Raw genomic sequence first — 21481 nt, 5'->3', positions numbered from 1 at the left:
TGTGGCGGCTGGTTCGTGGCTTGCTAGCCGTACAAAAGGCTTGGGTAGTTTCCGCCCAAGTCGGAGACAGAGAAAGCACGTGGAGTTTGGGAAAAGAGCATGAAGATCTCTAAGCGCTGCTGATCCATACGAACCCAGCTTTTTCCTTAAGAGGGCAACAGAGGTTTAATTTGTCGAACCCACGGAGCTTCAACAACTCCGGAGAACCTATTTACTGTACCCTCGGAGCCTTAACGACTCCGAGGCAACTAACCTCCAGCCTCTCCCCGTCGCCGATCGCAGTCCAGACGTATCCCTGTCCTAAGGACCCCATTGTCGAACCCATGGAGTCTTAACAACTCCGGGGGACCTGGGAACCGAGTAACACTCATGGAGATACAGCTGCTCCGTGGGAACGAATTCTTGAACCCGCGGAGCCTGAATCACTCCGGGGTCAAGGAACCGAGTTTATTAGAGTCCTCCACTGAGAACTCAAGCGGAGCTATGCCTGGAAAGCTGACCACCTTGGGTGTAAGTAAATAATCTTTTCAATCAACCATTACGCCTCCGTGACTGATTCTAGCTCGAGCGTACTATACCGCACCGCGGTTTTCTCCAGCCCCGTGTGCCCGGGCTGCCGGCTACAGCCTGTGTGCACAAAGACGGGCCCCCGGCTCGCACATGGCGACCCAGATGGGATCGGGAGAGAGCTCGCACATGGCGATCCAGGCGGGATCGGGAGAGGGCCCGCACAATTCTCTGTGTGGTTTAGGGAAAATTTACTAGAACAGATTTATTCTTCTGCAAGGTTTTGGAGCTTGGTTAAGGTTTGCCTAGTCAAATTGGCTGAGCAGCATCTGTACTGTATCTGAGTCTAGCTTCCAGCAGCCTGATTTTTTAAAGAAACTGTGAGCTGGCAATTTCTTTTATCTGCAAGTGTTCAGCACCTCTGGAAAGGTGACTATAGGTATCCAAGAACTCAGACAGAAAGCTATACATCTAAAGTCTAATGAGGATAAAGCTGCATACTCATTTAGTAAAAATATACAGGGTGCTTCTACATGAGATGCTTACTGCAGAGCAGACGAATTAGCTCCACAGTAAGTGCCTTGCATCTACATGTGAGGCCCTGTTAGGCTGGAATAAACTAATAAACCACACAGCAAGATAGTATTTGTAAATATAAGTACTATCCTGCTGTGGAGTTTTTACTCTGCAGCAGCGCATGTGTAGATGCTGATGCGGTTGACTAGGGCATGAGGGTGCTTCAGCATGGGACTGCCTGGCAGCTAGTCCTGGACTGGAGCACCGTTGTACCCCAGCCTGCCCGTCTAGAGCACATTAAGCCAGGTTAGAGAAGCTCTGGGCTGGCAGGCTGACCCCCTGGGCCCCATGTCAGACAGGGTTGCTCTCACCCAGCTCAACATGCTGCGGTTCCAGGAGCACACATGGCACCCAGAGGTAATAAACTTTGGTGCAATAAGTGTTGAAGTTTATTGCTCTGCATTAATATGTACATGTAGACATGCCCACTGTGGGCCATTTCTCCAAAGGCATTTTTAATGACAGATATTCTACTCCAACACAAGAATCACTACCAACTTCTTTGCTAAAGCAGATTCAAGCAGGTGAAATGAGAATGAACTAGTCCCCACTAAAAGGTTTACTGCAGATTTAAATTTGAGTGTAGAAAGCACATATGCATAACCAAAATGACTCAGCAGTAAGATAAATCCTCCTCTCGACAGCAAGGGAGAGAGAGGTTCATTTTTGTAAATGTAGATTTTTCCTCATTATATTGATTCTTGAACTGGGCTTAGTGAACAAATGCAGCAGAGACTTCCTGATTCTGCTTTGGCTTAACAACATCTAGCTGGAGGAAGGAGGTACTGTCTTGAGGTGCTAAAGTGAGAATTAAGCATGTGCAAAAGCAATGAAATGCTTGCCTCTTTCCCACCTTACATGTGCTTATCATAGGCAAACAAAAAAAAGACTCATCTCAGAAGACTCTGGATATGTTTGATGTTTGCACATTGTACAGCAGTAGACACAGAACCAGAAGTACTGGGTCTATATTTGCTTGTAATTGCCTTACTATCTGGTCTTAGAAAGATTATTTCACCCCTCAGTGACTCAGTTTCCCTATCAGTCCTAATTTTTTAAAAAGTCCATGGATTCATTGGACACAGGGTTGTAAATTAAAAACCCACGTGAAAAACACCACAGTGGTATAAACACTGTTTAGACTGAAAATGAAGATAAATTAATCTTGATGACTGCTTTTTTGGGTACAGTCTCTCCATATGTTGCTTTATATGGTTTGTCAAATAATACAACTAGCTAATAGAGCTACTCCGACAGACCAGGGAAGTCATTATTGCAGGATCTGCAACAACAGCTTTTTTCATGTCCTGTTATTAACCAACAGTCAGTACCAAGTAGCTCCCTTGTGAGAGAGCCTAAAATGATAGTGTTTCCCTTCAGTGCCAATTAGCCTTTGCCTTGGTTAGAAACTTCATGCTGAGCATTAAAGGGAAGAAGCAGCTTTGTAACACAATAGGCTAAAAGAAAAAACTGGAGGCAGAGGGTCTATTGCTTTCCCATATGTTGTTAGAACAACATGTGCTAATTTGAACATAATTTTCAGTCATTGTCCCTTCCCCCCACTGTGTTTCTGTACTGCTGAGAGGATGGAGCAAGGAGATTTTCAGTTGTACTAATGGAAGGGAAAAGACCATCTAAGCTGCAGTGTCCTATTTTCTCAATTTCCTCCACAACATCCTCGAAAACTGTTAGCTTCTGCCAGGGAGAGTCAATTAAGAGCTGTTTCACATGAATACACTTCAGCTCTAAATCTATTCTCATGAGAAAAATCAGCCTCAGCAACCTGGGCCTCTACCATATTTTCATGGTGAAGTCTACAAGCACAGGATTAGCTATTAGTGTCTGAACAAGGAAACCAAACCAACCACCAGAATACCCTTGCAATTCCCACATTAATGGAAAGAAATCAAACTTTCAAGCAAAATGAAACCGTCTTTATATACCGCTCCTATTATTAGCCAAATCACTGTTAAGTTGTGCTCCTATTATTGTAATGAAGTGAAAAATCATTGCTTTTCTTAATTCTTGCTGAGTGCTTACCATGCCTGGAGCTCAGCGTTTTAGTATCGACCATTTCCTGAAAGCTGGACAGGAGGATTGAAGTTATACAATAGCTAAATCTCAGGGGACATTCTCCATTAATCACTGAAACATATCTCAGCTCTGCCATCACAGTAGAGTAAAATTAGCATATGTAATGCATTAGAGATATTTATTAGTCCTTCAATACAAACAGGCTTTTACTCTGGGCACCATAAGTTACTGGAAGCCTGTATTACTTACTGTTGTGTCTCAATCCATCAAACTGTTTCATCTTTGTCTCTCGTGAGACGTACGGTAAATAAGGAAAGTCTGGCTAGCTTTGGTCTAGGACTACATAACTACTAAAATAATTTTCCCCTCCTTTTTCAGCTATTTATGTATTAATATGGTAAATACATATATAAACTAATGCCTAGGACTGAGTCTGTTATAATATCGTAGGCCATCTGAGTTTTGAAGTACAGGTTTCCCTCGTTTTATGCGGTATATGCGTTCCTGGAAAACTGCGCATAAACTGAATTTGCATAAAGGAAACCCAATTTATAAGGTAACAAATAGGGATACGTTCCTACGGTGGTGAGGTAGGGAGGGAGTGAGGCCGGGGCTAGGGAAGAGGCGGGAGGATGGGCGTGGCACAGCCCAGCAGCTACAAGCAGGTGGCGTCAACTGCTCCTGGGGCTGTAGCAGGGAGCAAAGTGGAGGGAACTGTCAGTGGGTGCAGGGCAGGGGAGCACGGCTCTTGCTGCTATGTGTACCCCAGGAGGGCTGCAGGCTGGGGGGCTGTGCCAAGCTGTTCCCATGGGGCACATGCCCCTGGATCTGTGGGCAGGATGAGAGCAAGCTGCCACTGCAGGCTGGGGCCGGCGGTGGCACCGGGCTCTTCCCGGCGCTTGGGGTAGGCAGCAGCCTGCTTTCATCCTGTGTGCAGATCCAGGAGCATGTGCCCCCCAGGAAGAGCCCCGCGCAGCCCCCCAGCCCACAACCCTCCCAGGGTGTGCACAGAAGCAAGAGCTGAGCCCCCCGCCCCACACCCACTGACAGTTCCCTCCGCAGCTGGCGTTGGCTGTTCCCAGGGTCACTGCAGCAGGGGCGGGGTAAACGAGGACAAGCTGCACCGCGTCCCGTGCCCCCTGGGGCTCTGCTTGTTCCCACTCACCCCAGCCTCTGCTGCAGTGGCCGCAGGAGGAGCCGACATCAGCTTCCTGCACCATGGCATGGCACAGCCCAGGGGCTGGGGTGAGTAGGGACAAGCGGAGCCCCGGGGGGTTCAGGGCATGGCGCAGCCCAGCAGCTGCAGGCAGCTAGCATCGGCCGCACCTAGAGCAACTGCAGCAGGGGTGGGGAGAGTGGGGCCCTGGCCTCACAGCCCTTTCCCCTCCCCCCACAGACTTACCTGCTTGGGGGAGGGGAGAGCGTGCCTATGCCAATCGAATGAGTGAATTTACCTCACATATGACGAATCTTGGGTATAAAAAAGGTCATTGCATAAGAGCAAATAAATATATACAGAACCCGCATAAAGCGAGGGAAAACTGTACATAAAGGCAGAAAAACATGGAAGTTGGTTTCTGTTTATTATATGAGTGAAGATGGATTTAATTTCCTTTAGAGTATGATTCTGTTCCTTTATGTCAGCAGTGTATACTCAAGGCCAGCGAAGGTACAGTATGCAATATGGTGACGATTAATGCACTTTTGAAAAAGAAAAAGGACACATATAGGCAATGGAAAAAACCAGAGAAGAGTTCACTTATATAACCAGGGTCTGCAGGTATGAGATATGGAAAGCCAAAGCAGGCATGGAGATTAAGCTGGCATCTGAAATTAAGGACAACAAAAAGTCCTTCTACAGGTACATGGGGTGCAAGAAAAAAAAAATTGAGCTTCACGGTGGGACCCCTACTGAATACGGAGGGGCAGCTCACAGTAGATCCCCATGAAAAGGCAGAGCTCCTAAATGGTTACTTCACATCGGTATTCCAGAAAGCTAACAGGAGCTGTGCACCTGTCTAGAGGCCCAGGAAATATGGGGTTGTCAACAGACAACATGAAATCAGCCCTGACTAGGTGAGGGTCCTCTTAGAGCAACTGGGAATTTTCAAGTCCGCTGGGTCAGACGACCAACATCCAAGAGTCCTAAAAGAACTGCTTGAACTCACAGCAGGGCCTTTGGCGAAGGTATTCGTAAAGTCGTGGAACTTGGGAGTGATCCTGGATGACTGGAAGAGGGCTAACGTAATACCCCTCTTTAAGAAAGGGAGGAGGGATGACCCTGCAAACTACAGACCGGTCAGTCTGATTTTGGTCCTAAGGAAAACTTTTGAAAAAATTGTTAAGGAGGCCATCAATCACAAGCTTGTAACTGACAGGGTATTAAGAAACAACCAGCATGGCTTTGTGCAGGGTAGATCGTGCCTGACAAATCTGGTGTCCTTTTATGACCAGGTAACTAACCAGCTGGACAAGGGACATGTGGTAGACATCATTTACCTAGATTTCAGTAAGGCCTTTGACTCTGTCTCCCATGAAATTCTCTCAACTAAATGGGAGGGTACTGGCCTACACCAGCCTATGGTGAGGTGGGTGGATAACTGGCTTAGAGGCTGGTCCCAGAGAGTTGTGATCAATGGGATGGCCTCATCCGAGAGGACTGCCTCCGGTGGTGTCCCACAGGGACTGGTGCTTCAACCCATGCTTTTTAACATATTTATTAAAGACTTGGATGAAGGGGTGGAATACTCTATGATTAAGTTTGCCAACAAGCTGTGGGGAAATGTGGGCACACCAGAGGATAAGGTAAGGATCCAGGAGGACCTAGACAGACTGGTTCTATGGGCTGATCAGAATCAGATGAGGTTCAAAAGGGAAAAGTGCCGGGTCCTTCAACTGAGTAGGAAGAACCTTCACCATAACTATAGGATAGGTGGCAGCCTACTGGCTGGCACAGCACTTGAACAGGACCTGGGGGTCACAGTCAACCAGAAGATGAATATGAATATGAGCTAACAGTGCGATGAAGCCGCCAGCAGAGCGAATAGAACTCTGGTGTGCATCAGCCCATGTGTTACCAACAGATCCAAGGAGGTGCTTCTCCCTCTCTACTCAGTGTTGGTGAGGCTGAAGTTGGAGTACTGTGCCCGGTTTTGGGCCCTTCACTTCAAGAAGGATGCAGATAAGCTTGACAGGGTGCAGAGAAGGGCCACCCGCATGATCAGGGGCCTGGAGGATAGGCCAGATGAGGAAAGACTCTGGGAACTAGGCTTGTTCAGTTCGAGTAAGAGGAGACTGAAAGGTGATTTGATAGCCACTTACAAGTATGTCGGGGGGAGCATCAAGATCTGGAGGAGCAACTCTTCAGGAAGGCACCCCTTGGGAGGATAAGGACCAATGGATGCAAATTAACAGAGGGAAGATTTAGACTGGACATAAGGATGAATGTCTTCTCCGTAAGGGTAGCTAGAACCTGGAACACACTCCCAGCAGCAGTGGTACGGTCGCCATCCTTGGGGGTGTTCAAGAGGAGGCTGGATAAGCACCACGTTGAACTAGTTTGAACGCATTAACCTCCTGCCTGTGGCAGCAGACCGGACTTGATGATCTTCCACGTCCCTTCCGGTCCATTGATTCTATGATTCTATATACATTCAAAGCTCCAGGTTATGTTAGTTGTGAAGGCTGTCAAAGATGTTCATGCTGTGCTTAGGGCTCATGAAACTGCATGAAACCAGATCCTCAACATATTTTTTTCAAATGTTTTGTTAACTGCTGAGTGAGTCAAGACTGATTCATGATTTCATGCTAAAACCATATGAAATTCATAAGCATGGTTTCAGAGCAGGGCTGTCCAACTTAGAGGCTGGGGCTGCTGCACACCCCACAGGCCTCACCAATGTGGGCCACAGGCCCCTCAGGCATTCCCCCACTGTCCTGTGCACATGGGCACTTCCTACCCCCTTGCTGTACTGGGCAGGTGGTTGCTTCCCTTCTCCCCAATCCCTCACTGCACCAGGCATGTAGGCACTTCCCTTGCTGCACCACGCACATGGATACACAGAAACAAGTATCCCAGCCGTCAACTCCCTTGGCATGAGCTTCTCTGTTGGCCTGCACCATGCCGGCAACCTATGCTATGGGCTTCCTCGGCACCAGTGGCTGTGCAACAGTGCTCTGCCCCACATCCAGGCCAGGTGGGAGCTTGGGGGCTGCAAACTAACTTCTTGTGGGCCACATGTAGCCCATAGGCAGCCCTGGTTTTAGAGCAAAGCTAGGTGAAACATAGCAAGCCTGAACTCAAAGGAAAATTCAGACAGCACAAACCCATGTGGACCAAAACCAAGAAGATGGGTAACTGAAGTGCTTATATTTATAAAGCTGTACAAATAACCTTCATTACTACTACAGGTATACAATGTCACAACTTAACCTTCTACAGGTTAATTTTGTTTGGGGCAAAAAAAGAAAGAGACTACTTTTTCTGAGTTACTTTCTTGCGAGTTTTCTGGTACCACTAATCATCAACAGTAAGTATTAAAGTTTTTTCTTAAGGCTGTAGGTTTGGGCCCACCAGAGAAGGGGGCAGTGATGATTCTGCAAGCTTAATGACTAGTAACTCGGAGGGTCATCTTTTATCTGATGAAACTGTGTACAACTTTCAGACTGACCATGGACAGAAAGGAGCTGGACTGTCACACACAGCGGCCACTGCTGCTAGTCACCACCCTGTGCTGCAGTTGCTCTGCGTGCGACTGCCACCCACCACAGCCCCGCTTCGCATGTGGCCGAAAACCACCGGCCTCAGGTAACCAGCATTTTTAGATACCCTGGCACCCCTCATTCCCCACTCGTGACGGATAACAGGGATTTTATTGTATTGTGTAATGCAAGCTGGGAAGCACACTGTATGGCGAGAGATACCTACTGATGCTTGGGAAGGATATTATTTTTAAATTAACTAACAATGATTGATTTAAAGGTAACTGCATTCAACTCGAAGATGCTTTACAAAGGTTGGGTGACAAAGTGCTGCACAGAATCTACTAAAGCAGATGTGATATTTCTCTCAAAGCAGCTCTGTTTTTTTTCTTTCTAAAGACTGTTTATCATTAAAAAAACCCTTCCAAACCTGGGGTGGCAAATATATTTTTTACTTTGGCCAAGCTAACAGCAATTACTTGCTTTAATGAAGTGAATAGCTGTCACCTTGCATAACTTTCAGCTTCAGCAGACACCATCCCTTTTCCTAGTATTGACTGTTAATAAGTCAAGGAGATGGATTGCAGTGGTTTAGAATATGAATGACTGTTTCCTAGTATCTATATCCCTGTTTCAAGGAATGGACTAGAAAAATTGAGACTGCCCCTGTTGGGATGGGCTGCTAAAATTACAGTGAGAATTACTTGCATCCAATCTGGAGTTGAAATATGGAACTGTTTTAATAAGGTTTTAGAATTCTTACGTGACTGGTTTATATGGAATATACATCTGGGAGAAATTAAAAGTTAGCTTCACAATAGCTATGCCAGAAACACAATTAATAATTTGCCTTATTATGTCAGTGTATGTGAAACACATTCACACTTCAAAAATGCAGTGCAGTCTTATTCTGCATCTCATTCTGGTTCCAAAATTAATGGGAGCTGCATGAATAGAGTGATTCTAGAAGTTGGCCCAATACATACAGACATGTATCTGCTGTTTCACTTTCATCTTTCTGTCATCTATGTCAAATAGATGCTATGCTTTTGTAGAAGACAGTAAAAAAACCTCCCCTTTGGACTGTATACTCCTTATTTATATGCAAACCCATGGATCAAAAGGGTTAAGATGAGACAGTGGAATGCGTCAGAGATTTTAACAAATTCATAATGTCTTTCTTACTTACCTAGGGTCACAAAGAAACTTGGTTTTTTCTCCTTCCTCTCTCCAGATAAGCCACTCTCGAAAAGAGGGATGAACAAACATTCGTGTCATATCTCTCCGCTTGATAAGAAACATGGAAAGATTCTCCATCCTCTGCTGAAAGTCATCCCATTCCAGAGTACCCTCAATGTTACCTGCATTAATAGCCTGAAAAATATGCTCATCTGTTAATGGATGCAGAGATGCCACTGCCACATTCAAGAGAGGCATAACCCGATCAAAGGAAGACTGTGTCGGGAACTTCATATTGCACTGCAACAGGTAAACTTCTGAAAGAGAGACTGGGACTACTTTATAGCTGGAGCTTTTTAGTACCAGGTAGCCCTTCTCTATGAGATCAAAAGTGAGTTTTAAGTATAGATAAGACCCTTGACTCAAGGTCTTGAGATGAGAACTGAGTTTGCCAAATGTAGTGTTGTCCATTTTGCCATTAAGGGAGATGTTGTTCTGGATCTCAGAGCTGCTGTGTATTCGATGAAGGATATATGCTTGCAGGTCCTGGTCTATGGCTTCATTCTCTTCCAGTCTATCCAGAAATATCCTATGGAAGGGCAACAATTTTATTATCTCCTAAAAAAAGAAAAGAAAAAGCAATTATTCGTGTTAGAAGTGCTTATTATTAACAAAAATAAACATTTGTATTAGAGCAGCACATACCAGTTCCAATCAATGCCCTCTTTGTTAGGTGCTGAGCAAGCACTTGTGATGACAGTTTGTGACCCAAAGACTTTATGAACTTAGATGAATATCTAAACATTTTTGTAAACCTGAAATCATTTTTTCCTAATATATTTTCCTAGGAAAGGGGCTGGAGGGCAATGCTTTTAAATCCCAGCACACAGGGCAATGCTTTTAAAACCCAAAACCACCCCAGCTACTCTCACACATACCATCAGTTCTCTGTGCTGTCATATAAAATGCTGACAGATTAGGGAATGATGCGTGGGCAGTCAAAGCTGATAGAGTCCAACACTGTAGGACTTTTGTTGAAACAGTTGAGTATATCTCAAGGAGTGCTGACTCTAGCAATCCTCAGTATCATGCAGCAGCTGATTAATAGGGAGGTATATTGAAATCTTAGCACAGCTAATAACAGAGATTTACTACTGTACAGTAAAGACCATAGTTAAATACTCTATATGCTGTTGATCTGTTCAGAGTCAGCAGTAGGTTCAATCTTTTCTCAGCTGAAAGGATGTTTCTGAAAGAGCGTGTAGTGCAGAACTCTGTGTCTACTATGCATCACAGGGACAATGTGGGCAGGATTCACTGATCTTGTAAGTTCACTTTATGCTGCATAAGCAGTATAAAATGAATTTAACCCTGCCAGAGGTTTTCCATAGAGAAGTCTCTATGCAAAGAACCCTCAATTAGGACAAAGCTGAAAGAGGTGATTCTGCTCAAACTGGGGAGAGTCAGGAAGCTGTATTGGCCAGCTTCCCAAAAAGCAAAATTTAAGCATGATAAAGAATCAACCATATAATTTTAAAAAAATGTAGGGCTCCAAAAGCCCTGACCAATTAAATGGCAGGCAGGTTAAATGCTAGGATTACAATATAAAATTCTCACTGAAACAAACATGACATAATCCTTTTCCAAAATATAATGTAAACAACCTTAAAACAAAGGGAAATTAACTCTGTAGTAAGAAGACTGTGCAACCTGCTATTGTAAAAAATAATCAGCCAATAAAAACTGAAAGCCAATGCATGTCTGAATTTATGATAGTGGCGAACTACATCTCAGATGCGTCTAGAAGAATTACGGCTAAAACTGATTCATTGGTACTTCCTGCCCTTTTTCATTATGCTACTTTGCATAGGCTCTAAAAATGCAGGCATTTTTAACTCTTTAAAGACTAGTTATATATACTTTATGTATTTTCTTCTAGGCTTTCATTTAGTTGCGAGGTCCAAAGATGCTAGTGTTGTAATGATTACCAATATAAACTGAATTTTCTGCATGAGCTAAGATGAAAACACAGAGCAGTGTTATCTACATTATATCTAAAATCTCAGAACCAACCTAAAAATCAATCCTAGTGGAGCTAAATAATTTCTTGGACTCGGATTATGATTCTCTCAGTTTTAACAAATCTAACACATAAGCCCTGTCTGTCCAAGGAGGAATGTACGCATGAAATCCTGTCCACCGACTTCTCTCATTTGGGATAAGAGAAATCCGGTTTCCTAACAGCCTTGCCTCACAAACTTGTAACTGGTAATGCTCACTGACAGCAGGGAGCTCTTTGTCACATGAGCTTTCTTGCTGAAGTTAATAGAATGCCTTGCTGAATAAGGATTACTGGCATGAGTCAGTGGTAGAGGTTCACACAAAAGCCAATTTGAATCCAGTGCAGACAGATAGGTGCAAAAGAGTGATAAAATGTGATAACTTCACAAAACAATCAATAATCAAATCAATATGATACTAGTTAAGACCTTAGGAGTGAAAACCCATTTTGCAAAGATATTCAGTGTTTATGTGTTTACCCAGAAACAGTCTCACTGTACCTGTAGACTTGTCCTGACTGTTACTATTAACTTTAGCCAGGATGGAAATTTTCCAATCATTTTGCTCAGGAATGATACTATGGTGTCCCCATAATCTGGTTTGTGAAACTCTGCTTCATTTAAACCATCAATTAATATGATGAAATCTTCATCAGGGATCTTCCTCTCTGAGATTGTAAGAAAAAGAAAAAATGTTTAGTTCAGAGGCTAGCAGCCTGGCTCCATGCTAATTAGTCACCATGTTGTTCTTATCTGAAGATAAAATAAAGCAAAAACAACAATATCTATGGATACACTGGCTGTACACAGTGGGCAGGTGAATGGGACTCAGAAAATATGTATTTAACTAACAACGTGTATACAATTTTGATAGTACTTTGTCAAAATTGAGTTGGCGGGGGAGGTAATTTTTAAACAGGCATAGCCATTTTATCTAAGACCTGAAGGCAAGATCTTTCAGTAAATTTTGACATGAATATTAACAGAACTTTACACTCCAGATGTTAAACTTCAGCAACACTTTGATGAAAACCTGTTTCAACATTTACAATAGCTAGATGCATGTATTACATATGCGTATATATACATAAAAGTGAGAGTTCCTAGCACCTGCCCCTAATTCACATTGTAATTGTAGTCGTAGGAAGGATTAACTCCCTTCCCAAGGGCTGACTTGATGACACCAACAGGAAGTTGTCAGCCATCTTTGTGTGTGTTAGCTGTCACAATAAAGCCCTTTTGAGAGCAAGACGTCTCCTTGCCTTTTCCTGATCTATGAGATAGCACAGTGATATATGTGGTGAAGGCACATAGGAGGCTTTTAAACCAAATAATGCTCATTTGGGTTAGATTTTAAAACAGGTGTAAATCTGATTCATAGATGTCTGAGCACAAGTTGATTATCATGTGTAGGAGCTAGTCACACAAACTTTCAAAATAGTGCTCTCCGTTCAGCAGAAATTGTCCCAAATGAGCCTGAATCTTAAGACTAATGAACTGGGAAAGTCTGATTTGAATTATATGGCCCAGACCATAATATATGTACTAATCACTGAATGTAGACATTTGAAAACAGTGTCATGGGAGAGTTTCATGCTGCTGATGACAGAAATACAAAGATTGATGCTTTAAGGCAATGAAGATAACATTTCTGGAAACAGATATTAAAGTCTGAATTTCAACTTTAGCAATAAAGTTTTAGAACCCAATGATATCACAAATGCTGTAGCTTGTTAAATATAAAAGAAGGAATTTCAGTGCAAGTTGCTTCTCTACCACAAACCAAAGTGACATAAATAGGGATCTACCAAACTCAAGGAGGCGGCCAGCCCATTTTGCAGGCAGATCCCAGGACCAGCTGCCTTTTTCATGGGCTGAGTGTACGGGGCCCCCCCATGCTTCTGATTGGCCAAGGGGCCCTAGCAGTCTGACCCCTCCCCACAGATTGCCAGATGGCCTGAAACCATAGCTTAATTGCTTAATAATGTTTCCTTTAATGGCTTCTGCAGGCTTAATCTCATGATTAAGCCCATGGAAGCCATTCATTGATGCATTACTAAGCAATATAACCATTTAATTAAACTCTAAACTGAAATAACTTATGAAATTAATGCTATACACGACATGAATTGTAACTAATACCATCACTATACACTTTGACTAATACCACCTATATAGACTCTATTAAAGGACATTGTAAAAAGGAGTTTACTGAACCTTGAGACAAGCAATTCATGCTAGCTATTAAATGCTGCATGCTGCATCCAGTGGCAGTTGCTCCAGACATTCTCTGTCTCTGTGGGGCGAACACTTGTCTGTACACTGAGATGGCACACTCAGCATCCAATGAGCTCACTGGAATGATGAGACAGCATTTTGCCAGGGCACAGAGATGTGGAAACCAGTCACAGACAGAACACAGGCACACGCAAAGGCATCCGGCACTCTTTGACAAAGTTCACGTAAACAGCACATTCATTGTCATGCTCTTTCCACCATCCAGGGATTGATTTCAGTAGCTGAGGGTCACAACTCAGAACATACACCCAGTCAGGGTCCAAAATGTGAACAGAACTAAGGAAAGAGGTAGCCAGTTATCTGAACCATGATGGTAGTGACAAGTCATACCTGTAGTACTACTTCAGTTTCACAGCTATTGCCTGGAACAGTTTTTGTCTCCGCTGGTTTTCATGAGGACAGCTTGATAGTTCTTGTGTTGCCATGTCTTCGACCCAATTTATCAAAACCATCAGCTTGTTGTGTGCTGATGAATCACAGCCTACCAGATGGCAGAATGATCACAGCCTACCAGCCTTCACACCACATTAAAAGCTCCATGAACCGGGTGGCATTTTCACCCACAAACATCACTTTATCTTGAGTACTGCCTTGCCTTAAGAGATGGTGAAGCTTAAGCATGCACTGTGTGCTGGGTGTGATTTCTAGCTCCTCACTCTCAAACTGTGGATAGTATTGCATATGCTTGGCATGGTAATGGACTGCATTGCACCATGAATTCCACCATGTGAGCAAAGGCTCTGATGGCAGTGACAAAGTGGCATGTGAGTCTCCATTTTGACTAGTGATGGACTTCTTGGACTGGACCTTATGGCCTTGTGGCCTGGACAGTGCTTGAAGGCTTTCTTGAAGGACACCAGGCAATCCAAATTGAGGAACTGTATGCAGATGTTACTAGGTACAGGATGTGTACACTGCAGGTGGCATGAACAACGCTGAGCAGCATTCTTGGAACACATCAGAGAAAGCCTTGCACATATATATGGCATTGCTGCACAGGAATGCTGAGGTCATATTAAATTCTAAGCCATAGCTGGCAATCACCTTCATTATGACTTGAGACATGGTAGAAAAATTGACAGATGTGAGGTAGTCCGGCTCAGTTTGAAACTTAGGCAGATCTCGATCTGTCCACCTCCTCAGTATAAATAAAATGTGAAGCACATAGTTATCTTGATGGTTGGTGGCTTCATCAGCCACAATGGAGAAGGATTCATATTCTGCCAATGCAGACTTTGTGGACTGTACATGCAAAGCAATCACTGCAGGGAGATAGTTTTGGCAAAGCAGCTTGGCAAGGCAAAAGGTGGTGTGCTTGCTGGCACATGGGAAACATGGGAAACTGCCAGCACTCCGCACATTTTGGTTTAAGTAATCCCTTAACTTCAGGTGATCAAGGTTCTCCAGCAGGATGTTCACCACTGCTTCATGTGAACCTTGGACATTGCAGGCAGTACAGAACAATTTGCCTCTGTGTGCAAGATCCCTGCAGGATACTGCCGTACATGGTCCAGCGCTGAAACGTATTTGGCTGTCTTGGAGGATTTCTTCTCAGTGGTTGGAGGTTTTCTTCTCGGTGGTCCGGCTGAGGAATCCAACTCAGGCTGCAGCATGCTGTACCAGCTTGCAGGTGGCCACTTTGAAAGCCAGCACCAAAACCCTCTCACTTCCCTGACTGGCCCGGGACTGGCTCCTGGACTGATCCACATCAGACTCAGCCTCTAATTTGCTCCCTCTTGTCCTGATTGTCCCTGTCCCCCCCCTTGTTTCAGTAATGAAGGACTTCCTGCACTCTTCTCTGCTTGCAGTTAAGTTTGTTTTTTCTGTTGCAGCGAGCATACCAAAATCGCGAAGCCTGCCATTTTTCATGGAGCCTGCTATTTTTCATACTTCCTGTGAAAACTGCACAATCATGAATTCAGTAGGTCCCAACTTATAGAATCAAAGGAACAGGCATCCCATGCAGTCACCCACTTAGTCTCAACCCATGCAGGACTGTTCCCTAGTTCTTTTTATGTGAGACATCATATCTACGAATTATACAATTCTAAAACCACAAGCTGCATTGCCTGGGATTTTCAAAGGCTTCAGAAAAAGGCATCAACTTCCAGCAATTTCTAAAAAGTGAGCATCTACCTCTCTATTTGGCTTTGAAAATCTTCTCTCTTCAAGCTCATTTGCTCTGGGAGTGTTCTTAGAATCATAAACTGTCCCTGAGATGCAGTCACTAGGCCTATGTGAAGCAGCTAGTATTCGCTTTGGATTTGGATTCAGCCAATTCGGGGGACAGTGATTAGATTCAGTGAGTCAAATCACTGTCCTGAATTGATTTGGCCGAATCTGATTCAGAGATTCAGTTGCTGCCAAATCAGCTGAATCACACAGGCCCCATCCCCTGCCCGCTCTCAGTGGCTGCCCACCCCCGCCCCAGCTCCCAGGTCTTTGGGAAAAAAACACTCACTGGTTGCTGCCCAGCCAGGGGGGGGATCCCTGCTGCCCCCTACTGCCCCACACCACGTGGGGGGCTCTGTCACAAGCCCCCTAACTCTGCCCACTCCTCCAGCCTCCCCAGGGCTGCCACACCTGGCCCAGCTCTGGCCCTTTAAAAAAACAAACACTGCACTCACTGGCTGCTGCCTGGCCGGGGGATCCCCGCTGCCCCATGCCATGTGGGAGACTCTGCACGGGCCCCCCGAAGCCCGGGGCCATTGCAGAAGCCGGTGAGCCAGGGTTTTTTTTGTTTTTTTTTTCTTAAAGTGCTGTGGCAGACCCCCCATGTGGTGTAGCATGGCACAGTGGGGGGCAGCGGGGATCACTCCCCCAGCAGGCATCAGCTGGTGAATGGGGGGCTTCTTTTTAAATGGCCAGGAGCTGGGACCGAGCTGGGCAGCCATGGGATGCAGGAGGGCTGGGGAAACAGGCAGGGGATGGGGCCTGGTGGGGGTCCCCCCACGGTCCCCTCCTCCATCCTGCAGCCCCCACTCCCTCAGCCCCTACTTACCAGCTTGAAGTCGGGGTCCAGCTCCCTGCTGCAGCGGGTAGGGATTGCCTGAATCGCTGAAGCTCTCTGAATCATTTCCGAATTGATCCAGAGAGCTTTGAATCAATTGGGACCTTTTAACTGGTTCCCCAATTCAATCTGGATTTGGAGATTCGGCTACTGAATCGGGCTGAATCTCCTCCGAATCAAATCAGCACCCAAAGCTTCGCACAGCCCTAGCAGTCAGCTACCCATGATCCCTTTGGGTGTTGTTAAAGAAAAAAAATCACTGTATAATATTATATCTATTGAGAGAGACAAAACTATTGATCAGGCACACAGCTAGTGCACTTATGTATATGCAAAAAAACCTGCATTTCTACAAAAGCTGATTCTAATAATGGGATACATTTTGAGCCATTAGAAAATCAGATAGTTTCAGAATAATAACAACTGACCAATAATAGATGGTACAATTATTTTCTGTACTACTTCCTGCATTTTGGTTATCTTGATTCATATGAAACGTATAGCTAAGAAACAAGCAGGTAAAGAAATGTAAAAGAGGTCTCATACGTGAGTGCTGAAAAGAGGTCATGATTGCCTATTCCCAGTTATTTGACCTGCATTTTGCTACAAAAAGATTTATAACCTTGTTACAGGGCAGATTTCCATATTCACTGACCCCATTGGCTATGGTTACAGAATATGGATCCAATATGCAACCAATATTTCTGTAGAGGGGACCATTCTAAATGAGACATTTAGCATATCATTATGGAAAGACACCTTAGATTTCTCTTCTCCCAAAAGGGAAAAAAGTTCTTATACAACAAAGACAAGCACTTACTTTCCAAAACAGCTGAATTTGCCCTTACATGAACTCCCTATAAATTACTGTTTTTGATCCTGCCAGTAAATTAGATGATGTTTCACATTTAATGAAGCAGTTTTATTAAAAAAGATAGTACCTGCTAATTAGATTACCTGCTCTTTAGAAAACCTGGGGGGAAGGGGGTTGGCAGGCAGCAATGCGGCTGCCAGCAACAAAACGTGAGTGTGAGGGGAAGGAAGGTTCTCTTATGATTTAGCCCTGACCGATGAGAGGCTATGGCACTTTCCTAGGATGCCAGTGGTTCTAGATCCCACTCCTCCAGAGGGCTTTTGAGTTTCTATTGCTCTCTGACTTTCCAGCGTAGTGCTCCAAACACTGTACCAGAGCCTTCTCCTATGCCCTTTTTGAAGATGGGACTCTGCCTCCTGCACTTTAGAGAGGCAGTGGAAAGAAACTGTGGACAGCAGTACAGGAAGAACATTTCTGCCTGACAGGGAACAAGAGCTTGCAAGTTGGAAGCCAGGGTCCTCCCATGCCAATCTAGCAACTGTCTCACTAACCTATGCCAGCACTGGTTAGGGTGAGGGGGCATGGCTTAATTCCTTGTTGGCAGTTCCAGGTTCAGCCTGGAATATGTGCATATTTCACAGACCCCTCCCGTATATGCATCAGAATCTGGATTCTCCACAGGGTAGGGTTCCTCCCCCCACAAGAGAATAAGAGTTTGTGAATTAGTTGAAGGCTAATATATCTGCAGCAAACATTGCACCAGGCTGCTAAGTTGTTCTGGCTGTTTGCTGCTGACTTTATTTTGCAGGTTGCCCTGCTGTGCAGGGCCACTGATGAACACCACCTGAGTGGAGAAGTGGAGCCCTTTACATAAAACTGCAGAACAACTGAGTGCTCCTTCTACATTTGGCAACCTGTTGTGAATTAAGTAGGCTGTGAATCACATGGCTGCAAATGATTTACCTGAAGTAAATAATAGGGCATTCTTCATGAAAAGTCCTTAGATCTTGAACTTACTACCTCTGGCAAGTTCACCAGAGCACTTATCTAGCCATTTTTTATGATCTTGGGGTCAGATTCCCAAAGGCATTTAGGCATCTAAATCTTATTTAGGTGCCTAAACACTTTTGAGATTCAAGGCCTTGATGCCAACCACATCTTTCTGGAAGGCAGTATGATCTAGTGCAGTGGTTCTCAAACTTTTTTTTTTGTGGACCACTTGAAAATTGCTGAGGGTCTCGGTGGACCACTTAATAAACTTTTTTTGTTCTATAAATCAAAGCACACAACTCATATTTTAATATCAGTTGTCTTACCTTACAAGTACAGACATTCTCGATTGTTCCACAATCTTTCTGTGGACAACCTGAATGGAGCTCGTGGACCAGTGGTGGTCTGCGGACCACAGTTTGAGTATCTCTGATCCAGTGAACTTGGGAGATCCAATTTTGCTCCTAGTGCATTAATAATTTGTTTGTGCTGTGCCCTTGTACCTAGCTGTAAAACCTTTCCCTTTTTTGCCATGCACCACAGATGGATTGTACTGTAAAAGGGCTAAGTATTATTGCTATAGTTCATCTTTTCACTGTTTCCTTTCAATAACATTAGGAAATATTTTAAGAAATCTAAAATAAAAGGTATACTGATGACATCAGTTGACCCTGTGGTATTCAAGGGAAAACAGAAAGCAGTACAAATATATGGTAAGAAGAGCTACACATTAAATCTCAATTTACTATTACCTTATCCTAAATGCTTTTTATTTCTCCACTTACTGTTAATATCTATGTAAAAGGTAACCATTTTTATTGAAATTACGTTCTTCCATTTAACTTTTGCATATGATTATGGGGGCACTAGGAAACTATCTTTATGACCTCATATTATGGAACCCTGATTTTTACATTAACATCTCATGTTTTTCATAAAGCTTATAACAGGTACATTGTGGTGAAATCACATCATTGTTCCCTTAACAGTTGTTTAGATTTCCTGAAACTGAAATAAATTTGAGAAACCCAAATCTAAGTTTGTCCACAACATTCAATGTTAATAACAATGTAATAACTTTGTCCCAGTAGCATTAAATTTTCAAAAGTACCTTGTAAAAGACTTCTTGATATATTTACAAATTCTTAATGTTATATATTTTAAAACCAAATTTCATGTATTGTTTGTTCTGTCACAAAACACTCACTACAAATGAGTTTGCCAAGAACCTAAATCGGCAATGCTAAAAGACTGGAGTTTTGATCTGTGGATCCAGAAGTGATGTGCTTGATGCAAGGCTCGAGGAAAAAAAAAAAGACACACACACAAATTTTTCTTTCCCCAGACCTTGGGACCAAATGGGGATCCACTTGGCTCTCAGAAGAATTTAAGCATGCTCAGAACTGTGCTAAGTTGTGTTGAGTGGCTTGCCTCCTAAGGCACTGCTTCCCTTCCTGCCAACTATACTGCCAACACTCCGTTTATGCCAGGCATAGTGGCATGGAAGGATAGCAGTGCTGGTCCTACCTACTCTGAGATTTCCTTGTATCAACACCTGCACAGGTAAGCCAGCTTTGCAGACCCTTTGTGCCTGCTGGAGTCGATAGCCACTCCAAAATTGTATACATAAAACTGAGAATTTAGACGCTCAGATGTGAAGTAGTGATTCTACTAGAACAAGTCAGCCAGACCTGCATCTGCTTTATCTTGGTTTTTTATACTGCATTCAGGGTAAACCAAACAAGCATGCAAACAATTCCTGCAGGCAACAATATGCAGGTCACAGTATTTATAAGCCCTATCCTGGACCGTGTCTGTTGCTATAGAGGTCAAAGGTCTTATAGTTAGCTACTCCATTATGAAAAACTAATTGCAACTTCCTTGTAAACATAAGGAAGAGAAACAGATAAAGCTGACGTTTTGTTGGGAAAATGATAAGAATCTTAAGGACTTTTGATATAGCCTAAGAGTCAGTCATTAGGATATGATCTGTTACAGTTACCCCAAGCACTTTTACGTAAGTTATCTACAGACTTATATAGTTAGTATTTGTGTTGGCAGCTGAGAATTACCAAGAGTTGATTGAAAGGATAATACTTTCCGATGGATAATTGAGGGGAGAACACTGTTATTGACCTAACAAATTAAATTAAACATGTCATTCTAAGCAGCACTGTGTAGGCAGATGCTGTTTGCATCTGTTTTCAGTTTTTTGGGGGGTAAATTTAGTGTAGGAATGAAACCAAATATCCTCAAGTCCAAGTGTGCAGTGATGGTAGCATCCCCTCCATTCTCCTGGCAAGAGAAAAGGAGGGATTGGGAGAGGACTTAATGGCTCCTCTTCACTCCTACCACTACCCCCTAAAAAGTGTTTCTTGGTGTATTCTCAGCTTCCCTGAGTCAAACTTTCTCTCCTGGAGCCCTTGAAATTCCCTGGGAAGCTGGGCAGCTGTTCCTCAGCTTGGGGACACAGACCCAAAGAAAAGCCATGTTAAAAATTTCAGAGAGGAATGAAAGAGCCTCAATCACAGTACCTTTATGAAGATTTTCCAAAGGCTCCAAGACTCCCCTCCGGAAGGAGGCCATGGGGTCTTGAACACAGGACCTCAAGCTGAGCATACTCTGTAGATGTGGCTCCCGCAGCAGCTGTTCTCTGTATGCAACGAACTGTGGTGAGCGGCAGAGCAGTGCTGCCACATTGTGTACAAACTCGGGCACGAGACAAGTATAGGCATTGTCAGCCTGGCAGTAGTGATAAGCAACAACCTGCCAAAAGGAAGAGAACACAAACATATCCACATCAGACCCCGGGTGGGCAGGTCTGAAAGCAGCAATTTTCAGTGCGATTTTCATTTATTCCAGCAGGCGAGGTCTTTAAAAGGGACCTTGTGTTAACTACCTCTGACATGATCCAGATGAATTGGCTGGGAAAAAAGCAGGTACTGATCCTCAAAACCTATTGGATCTGCCACTTAAGAAACAAGTGATATTAAACAGCAGCAATTCACAAAGATGGACAGTGACAATAACTAACTGATCTGTCTGTGTACTACATGATTGACTTATGCCCCAAGCTCCATTTCAGAGCTCCACCTCAGTAATAAGTTGTGACGGCTTTTTAAGCTCACATTTTATTTAGTGCTTTCAGAATGTCAGGCTAGGTAGAGAGGCATATGACAGTGCTTTGAAGAGAATACCTTAAAGCAGGGGTTTTCAACCTTTTTTTTAACAAGTATACCCCTTCTGCCTCAAAATTACAGCTCATGTACCCCTTTATATTTTTCTCTTGTTTTTAAGGGATGGTGGGGGGGG

General features: G+C 43.9%; 1 protein-coding gene across 8 annotated transcripts in view; it reads right to left on the bottom strand.

The window, feature by feature from the left end:
• Positions 1-21481, bottom strand: part of TANC2 (tetratricopeptide repeat, ankyrin repeat and coiled-coil containing 2) — a 774525-nt gene that overhangs the window by 101619 nt on the left and 651425 nt on the right. For all 8 annotated transcript variants that reach the window (XR_003092631.1, XR_003092633.1, XR_003092632.1 and 5 more), the window contains 3 exons: positions 20704-20935; positions 11559-11725; positions 9008-9615 (listed from right to left, as the gene is read on the bottom strand). Coding sequence is in view for 5 of the 8 variants with exons in the window: in XM_025196865.1 (XP_025052650.1) it covers positions 9008-9615; positions 11559-11725; positions 20704-20935 (1007 nt within the window). In the remaining 3 variants the exon portion in view is untranslated. The remainder of the gene's footprint in view (positions 1-9007; positions 9616-11558; positions 11726-20703; positions 20936-21481) is intronic.

Source organism: Alligator sinensis, unplaced genomic scaffold, assembly GCF_000455745.1.
Source record: "Alligator sinensis unplaced genomic scaffold, ASM45574v1 scaffold444_1, whole genome shotgun sequence".
Lineage (NCBI taxonomy): Eukaryota > Metazoa > Chordata > Crocodylia > Alligatoridae > Alligator > Alligator sinensis.
This window is presented reverse-complemented; position numbering and strand designations above follow the sequence as displayed.